This window comes from Chamaea fasciata, unplaced genomic scaffold, assembly GCF_029207755.1.
Source record: "Chamaea fasciata isolate MVZ Bird 193981 ecotype frontalis unplaced genomic scaffold, bChaFas1.0.hap1 SCAF_4, whole genome shotgun sequence".
Lineage (NCBI taxonomy): Eukaryota > Metazoa > Chordata > Aves > Passeriformes > Sylviidae > Chamaea > Chamaea fasciata.
Window position 1 is genome coordinate 73,885,611 of NW_027094089.1, and position 8,145 is coordinate 73,893,755.

General features: G+C 42.3%; 1 protein-coding gene across 1 annotated transcript; it reads right to left on the reverse strand.

Annotated features, from left to right (window-relative positions):
• Window positions 1–274: 274 nt before the first annotated feature.
• Window positions 275–7,868, reverse strand: ESX1 (ESX homeobox 1). The gene is made up of 5 exons (XM_066182525.1): window positions 7,769–7,868; window positions 7,449–7,662; window positions 7,325–7,370; window positions 2,490–2,776; window positions 275–1,574 (listed from the first exon to the last, which is right to left on the reverse strand). Exons 1-5 carry the CDS (start codon window positions 7,866–7,868, stop codon window positions 1,349–1,351), a joined length of 873 nt encoding a protein of 290 aa, XP_066038622.1. The 3' UTR covers window positions 275–1,348.
• Window positions 7,869–8,145: the final 277 nt, after the last annotated feature.

An 8,145-nucleotide genomic window follows, 5' to 3' on the forward strand; every position in this document is an offset into this window, starting at 1 on the left:
TGTGTTTGAGAAAACAGGCAGCATCAGTGGAGGAGTTCCATGCTATCTCATCAACCGAAGGAACAGAGTTTGCTTGGACCTCTGCTACAGGTGTGGGAAAGGCGATTTCAATGTGCAGCCAAGTGTTGGCCTTTCTTTTGTTGCTGTGAAGCAAAAATTAGCACTTGTAAAACTGCCATTTGCACAGTGTCTGTTTGTTTAATGAGTCCTCACAACAGCCTTGTGAGGTAGGCCAGTGAGCTGAAAAAGGAGCATACAATGACCTATCCTTGTTTTTCACTAAAGCACCGGAATACTACATATCCCCACTTTACATAAAGCATCAGACCTGTAGAGAGTTGTTGTCAGTCCCATGTCCTGGATGGAGAAATTCAGCAAAGACTTTAAAACAACCTGGCATGGAGTCTAGGATTGTGACTGTAGACTCCTGCTCAGTAAGGCCTCTGTTTTCACTCATTTCAACATTGGTCCAAGGAGGAATTTAACACATCACACTGAGTATTCATTTAAATTCTGAAACTACTCAAGGCATGAAATGTCTCAAAATATGCAAGTAATCTGTTAACTTACTGGTCTGGTAAGGTGTGCCAGAAGTCTTGCTAAAAGTATTCAGCAACCTCATATTTACAGCTATAAGCTACATGTATATACCTACACACACAGAGAACTACACAAAATTTACTGCACACTGCTAGCCTACTTTCACAGGATACAGTTCATGTACAGAGGTTAAACTTCCTTTTTTAAGACATTGCCACCTTGAACTTTTTTTCTTTTAATTTGAAACAAAGTACTCTTTACACAAACCTAGTTCTGAATCAAAAGCTTATACTGACAATAATCCCCATCTCGCTCCTGTTAAGTCTGTCTAGAATGCAATATTTCACTGGCATTTGCACTTCAACATGAAGCATGGTCTCCAAGTTAATAACTGTGTACCGATTCTCAAGTACTGCATGTAAGAGTTCCTCCTGAGACGTTAAGAATTGCTTAGAAATGTGTTTATTCCTACAAAGAGTTTGGAGCCTTTGGACTAGCTTCTGGTGAGTTTGGTGATTTCAAAGCTTCAAATACATGTTAGCCTGGTTTACAAAGATGAGATAGTTCCTGCTTCTGTTTTCTGCAGTGCAAGAAGTGACACAAGCCAATTTACTACCTGATTTCATGTTGTAATGAAGGAAAACAATGTTTAGCAGGTTTATTTCCTTTCAGTCTATTACTAAAGCTGCAGAAAATACAGCTCTGTGTGTGTGTGTTTTCTTTTTTTAAATGTGTCTCTCTAATGAGAGCTACTTATTGGAGAAGGCATTCACTTTCCCCTCCATGGCTGTAGTCTGTGGGAGAGCTCCTAACAAAGTTCTTTGTTAGTGTTTGTAAGACTGGAGATGAGGTTTAATTGAGGGATTTGTGCTGAATGTTCTTTCGCTTTGAGTCTTAGTGCTGCAATGCTTGACGTTTTCCTTTCAACTGCTACTGGATCAGTGAAGGCAGTGAGAACAGGGTCTGACGGGGGTCCAGGAGCTTTCATTAGTACTGAAGCTGTTGTCACGAGAGGATTTAAAGCATTGAGAAACCTGTATTTGAAAGAAGTCAACATTACCCAAATTAAGAATTGTTTTGGGGAACAAATACTTACTGAGTTGCAGCTTCCCCCCACCAAAGTATTAGGAAAGTAAATTCCAAAATTTCCAATTACTTCCAAATGTACATTTTTTAGCTTTATTTTGCAGTATAGTGTCTTGCCCTTAAAAAAAAACCCAAAAAGCAAAAAAAAAACCAAACAAGCAGGCAGAAAACCCCACCCTAAATAAAAAACCAAAACCCTTTTAAATAAAAGGAGCAAGACATGATCATATATGGCATGCAGATATCTAAACCAGCAACCATTTGCTTAACCCCTCATGCTAAACCCTTTCTAAACAAACCTTGGATGCTGTAGATGCCTGTTCTGTGAAAGCAATAAACCACCTCATAAAAAGGCCAATTTATATAGTTGTTTATGCAGACAATTTGTTCAGATCAATTGATTCCATGTGAGAAGGATTTGCCTGTCTGTTAACGTCGTACTAAGATACAAGCTCTAATTTCAGCAAGAAATTCAGGAAGCTATCTTCTTTTTTAAATATATTTGTATATACATATATATAATATATAATGTATTTATGTATTTTATATATAATTTATTTATACTTGAGAGCAAGTGAGGGAGAAGGATAGAGCTGCAGCCACACAGGTCACAGCAGTCTCCATGAAGACTAGAATTCAATGGGACCAAAATTGCAGTAAGTATGCAAAATTTGTCTTCAATAAGCAATTACACATTAAGATTTTATTAGCATGACTTAAACCCAAATCTTGCTGTTCCTAATCAAGTGATCCTGCACTAACCCATTTTAGTAAGTTTATTGAGACCATGTGACTAACAAAATAATATAAATGCAGCATTTTAACAGTTTTGAGATTTACAAGAAAAGAAAATTATTCTATACCTTCCAAAATGTGGATTTAATATAGGATTTCTGAAGAGAGAAGTCCAGGTAAGACTGCTGAGGCCAAATGGCCCTAAGGTTGAAGGATTAAAAGCTGGGGACATGGACGGCACAGCCAATGTTGAAAGAGGCATTGACCTCCACGTGTGATCTAAGAGGGGAGAATGACTCAGTGGAACATCCAAAAATAGACCAAGTGGGTGCGTTAAGGAGATTCCCGGAACAGTTCCCAGAATTTCATTTTTTTCACGTTTCCTCCACTTTGCCCTTCTGTTTTGGAACCAGACCTTCAATAAGAAATTATAAAGGTATTAGTTGAACTTACTCTGCAGTTTGTCTTACCAGATACTACAGCATGTACTGATACGGATGGCAACATAATTACTGTTAAGCCAAACCCCACTTCTTTAATATAAAAGATCTTTTCATAAATGCCTTAGTGGGTTTATTACAAAATAAATCACTTTTAAATATTGTAAATTTGACTACTCTCTGACTGAAGTCACATATGTTTTAAAGCCATTGTAATATAGTAACCCAACACCTGAAACACAAGAGCAATTATTTAAAAAGATCATTTTTCCTTTCATAACCTATTTATTGAATGTTAAATTTCAACAAAGCCATTCAAGAAGTTGCAATTTTAACACAGTACAAAAATCGTTTTCAAAGAGTTTTAAATAGCATCTAAGTATTTAAAAATCAGATTTTGAGGGACCTAGCTTGCTTTACCTCAGCTATGCCCTGTGACCATTTCCAGTAGTGTAACTACCTTCAGGTGCTTAAATGGCATGAAGTGTGTTTGGGAGAAAAGCCCTCCACACGCTGGGGTGCTGATCGCCAAATAAGGCTACAGCACGCCCCAGCCTTGCTGTCCCGAGCCTGATGTTGTTTCTCTCTGTCAGTAACAATTGACTCTTTCAAAGCACTTGCTCTGGGGTTCTCAGGATCCAGCTGAAGAAGTACTACACTAGTCCTTTCATTGCATGCGGTATATTTACACTGGAAAGTCGCTGTTCTCCTGGAAAGGGATTTATACCCCATGGGTTATGTGTGTAAGACAGAACTGTCTCACTCATGGGCAGCTGGCAGAGGAGGTGTGCTCAGCAGAAAATCAGAACATCAAAATTTTGAAGTTGGTGCTTGAAATTCTTGAGTGTTAAGACTCATTATTTGGTCTTTCCTCCAGTAATCATCAGCTTTCAATAGTCAGTTGTCTTACAAAGGAATATCTGAATATGTGAAATGCCAGGCACCTATGGCGGCATGGCAGTGAGGACTAGATACTTGATCAGTATTAGCCCAACACAGGGGTCTGGTAAGGAAAACTAAATTACCGGGATCAGATGATTTTAAATCACGGTTAACCAGTAATCCTAAATATTTTTAAGTGGAGCTTAGCTAAGATCTCACAGGAGAAGACCACCAACTCAAAGGTGTTAGTGTTTTCTGTGAAAAAAAAATCCAGCTGAAAAGGCAATAACTGTCTCACACTGAGATATGCAGATACAGCCTTTCCTAAAAAGGATAAATGCTGCAAGGGTGTTCATGTCTTTACTAAATCTTAGCACTGTTCTTCAATCTGTTCTTCATAAAGAAGCCTAACACAAAATTAAATATCTGCTTTTCTGCTTTCTCTGTCCTAAAGCAAATCCATTTGATCACTCAGACATGCCCTTTGACTACAAAATAATTTTTTTTAATGTTACAGGTAATTTTGAGCTTAACCCCAAAATTTAATAATCTCTCAGATTTTGTATTTCTCAAACTGGAAGGAAATACCAGCATAGATATCTAATAATTACCATCAGAAAAAAGCTGTCTTTCCATTCCTTATTGGTACAAACTCATCAGTTCAAGTGATAACAGGAGTAGACCAATGCCTCATACCTTAGACTGACATGACAAACAGCTTTCAAAATTTACTGCACACATTATAATCATTAGCATTCCGATTAGTCATCTTGAACCTTTTGTTAAGCAGTTTTCTTTTGCTTCTGATAAAAGGCTTAACTTGCCTTTATTCTATTTTCAGACACAGCTGCAGTGACAAACTAACCATAACAGAAACTGCTATACTAGTCTTAAGATTTTTATGGCTGTAATATCAATGTCAAATTACTCTAGAAGAAAAGTATTACTTAATACTCAAAAATGAGTTTTAAACCATCAAGTTCTGAATTGCATGCTAAATATTACCCAGATTACAGTTGCAATTGCTAGTATCATGCATATCTGACAAGAGATTCAGTTCTTTTATGAAGGAAAAGGTGAGCATGTAAAATTTGATTGCTTTCTTGCTGTAATTTTCTTTAAAAATGTATCCTATTTAATTGATGTAATACCTAATGATAGTAAAAAGATACATAGATGCATAACTGTGTCATGTTTCTGCTGTAAGTAAATAAGAGAATCATTATGAGAAAATATGACAGATATCTAGATCAGTTACTTCTGTAAGCCAATGTTTTAAAACTGACGCAGTTTATGGCAGTGAAATACCCATGAAACATGTTACCCCTCACGTCAAACAAGATAAAAGATTCCTTTATCTTTTTCTTATTTTCTTTCCATCCTAACAATATGAATGAGAAACATGAATGGCAACAACAGATGTAAATGCTGTTGAAGAGCAATCCCAGCGTGGGTTCAGGTTATGAAAAGGTTTTGCAGACTCTCTGACTACCTCTCTCCCAAGGTAAGGAATGCACCATCTCCCTTATTCTATAAAAGTAAATAAGGAGGGGTGTTGGGTGAGGGGGATCTCTTTGAAATGATGATGGAATGAGCATATATTCATGCCAATTTTTTTCTTATTTGTTCATTTTCATATAAGACTCAAAAGGCAAGAGGAGGAACAACGCAGTGGCTGTTACCCATTTCAGCTGGTTGATAGAGGGTTCTCCCCAGAGAAGCAAATCTCCATTTGTAAAACACACTGAGGTGAGGAAGAAATGGTCTGGCTGCATTGGCTAAGATTAATTTCTTGAGTTTACACTTGACCAAGTAAAGAGATGCCACTTCCATGTCAGCTGATTTAGCCAAGTACCATGGGAGAGGATTGGAAGTCTTCATTTCACGCAGGATGCGTTATAGAGCAACTGTGAGCATGGGCATACGTGGGAAGTATTTGGTAATTATGGTAGTTTAAGTACAGTACATTACTGTTATTCCTACACATCCCCTTCCCTCCAGGCTGAGCCCAGTTTCCCACAGGATAGGAACTAGGGCTTGGCTCTATGCACTGCAAGCTCACACTAAACAACTGTGCTGACTCTGTGCTCCATGCTCAGGAGACTTGTGTTAAGGTCTAACATATTAAAGAGGAAAAGAGGTACCAGGAACAGCTCTTTGCCGTTCCTTCCATGCACTGGGGAAATATCAACTCTGTTATTTTTCTTGTTAATTCCTTTTTGGCTCCATCAAACACAAATGTTTCCTTTCTTCCTTTTTTTTTTTTTTTTTTTTTTTTTTTTTTTGGATGAGTAATTTGGAGATAAATTCCCCTTTGCCATGTACCATTGCACCATTCCTTCACAGGGTCTACAGGCTATGTACTGCACAAAGGATATTTGGCAGTAACAGTTAAAGTAACAGCTTTTCACCCATGTCTTTTTCATTGTTAGATGCCATGTGCAATTGTCAGAGACTGGGGCATGTCAGTGACTAGAGGTTATAGTCATTATTGGTGTTAGGTAGAGTGGAGGGTACATGGTTTCTCCCAAGTCCACAAAAGAGAGCTGAAAGCTCATCTAGGTCTTCTTTGAGTCAATTATAAAGTACCATTCATATTTCTAATGCCTTTTTTGAAAATGGTGCATATTAAAGTAAAAAGCTAAAAAAATTACAGTTTTACAGAGTGTAACTGGTGTGAACCATTGCAGATCCAGTGACTGGAGTAATGACAAACAAGGATCTGGCATTAACAGTATCAAAGCTATGCAGTAGTAAGCAGGACTGTCACACTGAGCAGCTGCACGAGTTCTCAGTCTTTCACAAGTAGGCACATACTCAGAGTTGTGCTGGAACAGTCAATATCTGATCTACAGCACAAGCCAAATTTAGTACAATTGTCATTTGCAGCTTATAAGTACTTGAAAGCCTTCACGCCTTTTGAAACTACTTTTTTTTTTCAGGCTATAATTTCTGCATTAAAAGGGGATTTCTAGGTTATCACGAGACACAACTGAAGAAAAGGATTTTTAAGGGATATTGTTAAGCAGGAGTGCACAGAGTCAGGGAAAGTTACTAAGGGTTGTTTGTAGTTAAAGCAAACTGCAGCCTACAAGTGATTAGTGTCTGTCTAAGTATGCTGAATTTCTACAGGCATTGGTGCAATCACAGTCCAGCTGGGCATAAAATTCTCCTGGACAGGACCTGACTGTCATATATGAATATCAAATTAATCTTTCATTTGTTTTATCCAGTCATTTAGAAGCGTGACTGTTTTATTGAGCTAAGTTAGACCAAGAGAAGGATGTTAACTCTGCAGCCTCAGTAAATAACTTTGGATGCCCGACAGAACCCCTCATTTTCTGTAAACAACCTAATTTATTCTTTTTTGATCCTGCTTTAAAACTCAGGAGAGCGCACCTGCCTTTCGACCCATGAAGGCGGCAGCACAAGCGGGAGAGAAGAGCAACCTGGGAATGACCCTGAGCCGCCGCTTCCCCGCCACGGAGGCAACGCGCCCCTTCCTCCGTCCCTTCAGCACCACCCGCCGCGGACAGGACGCGTGCCCGACACCGCCGCTGTTCCATTCTCTCCCGGCTGAACAAGAGGGAAAACGCTCTGTGTTCAACCCTCTCTCGCCCCTTGTCCCCTCCGGCACTCACCTGAACCCGGGCTTCTGTCAGGTCAAGGCGCAGGGCCAGCTCCTCTCTGCGGGAGGAACACACAGTTAGAGCCGGAGCTTGCCCGCCGCCCCGGCACGGCCGCGCCCGCCCCTCCCGCCGCTACCTGGTGAACACGTCGGGGTAGTGGGACTTGCAGAAGGCGCGCTCCAGCTCCTCCAGCTGGAACGTGCTGAACGTGGTGCGGTACCGCCGCTGCTTCCTCTTCACCGGACCCGGTGCCTCGGAGCGGGGCTGGCGCCCCTGGCGCTCCTCCGCCTGCGGCTCCTCCGCGGGGCTGCGCGCTCGGCCGGGCCGCGGCGTCTCCGCGCGTTCCGCGCCTGCGGGAGACAACCACGGAGTTACTGGGGCAGGCGGGCGTGGAGCGACCTCGCTGCCCCCCACCGGGCCACCTCTCACCGTGCCACCCTCCCCGCCGCCCCTCACCGTGCCGGCCCGCGGCGGGGCCCCGGCCCAGGATGCTGTCGATGAAATAGGAGGTGAGGAGGTGCAGGGCCGGCGGGGCAGCGGGGGCCGCGCTCTGCATGGCTGCGGGCAGGGCCCCCGCGCCGCGCCGCGCCGCGTTTTATGGGCGCGGGCAGCGCCCGGCTCCGCGCCCCGGCATTAGCATTTCATTAGCGCGTGGCGTCAAGGCCGGGGGTGGGACGCGCCGTGCCCCCTCGCCGCGCAGGAGCCGGGCCACCTCCCCCGGGCGGGCGCAGAGAGCCGCCCCATTGGGGCTGCCCTGCGGCCGTCCGCTGCCCTGGCACTCTACCGCCCGCTCCGTTTGCTCCCTCAGGCCCGCCGTAACTTTTTCAAACCTC

Bases quoted from the DNA above. Each gene is read 5' to 3' on its own strand.
- ESX1 (XM_066182525.1), bottom strand. From the start codon at position 7,868: ATGCAGAGCGCGGCCCCCGCTGCCCCGCCGGCCCTGCACCTCCTCACC. The intron at 7,371-7,448 runs GTAGCGGCGGGA...TTCCTCCCGCAG, and splicing joins TACCCCGACGTGTTCACCAG to AGAGGAGCTGGCCCTGCGCC. The intron at 1,575-2,489 runs GTATAGAATAAT...TTTCAAATACAG, and splicing joins TTAAATCCACATTTTGGAAG to GTTTCTCAATGCTTTAAATC.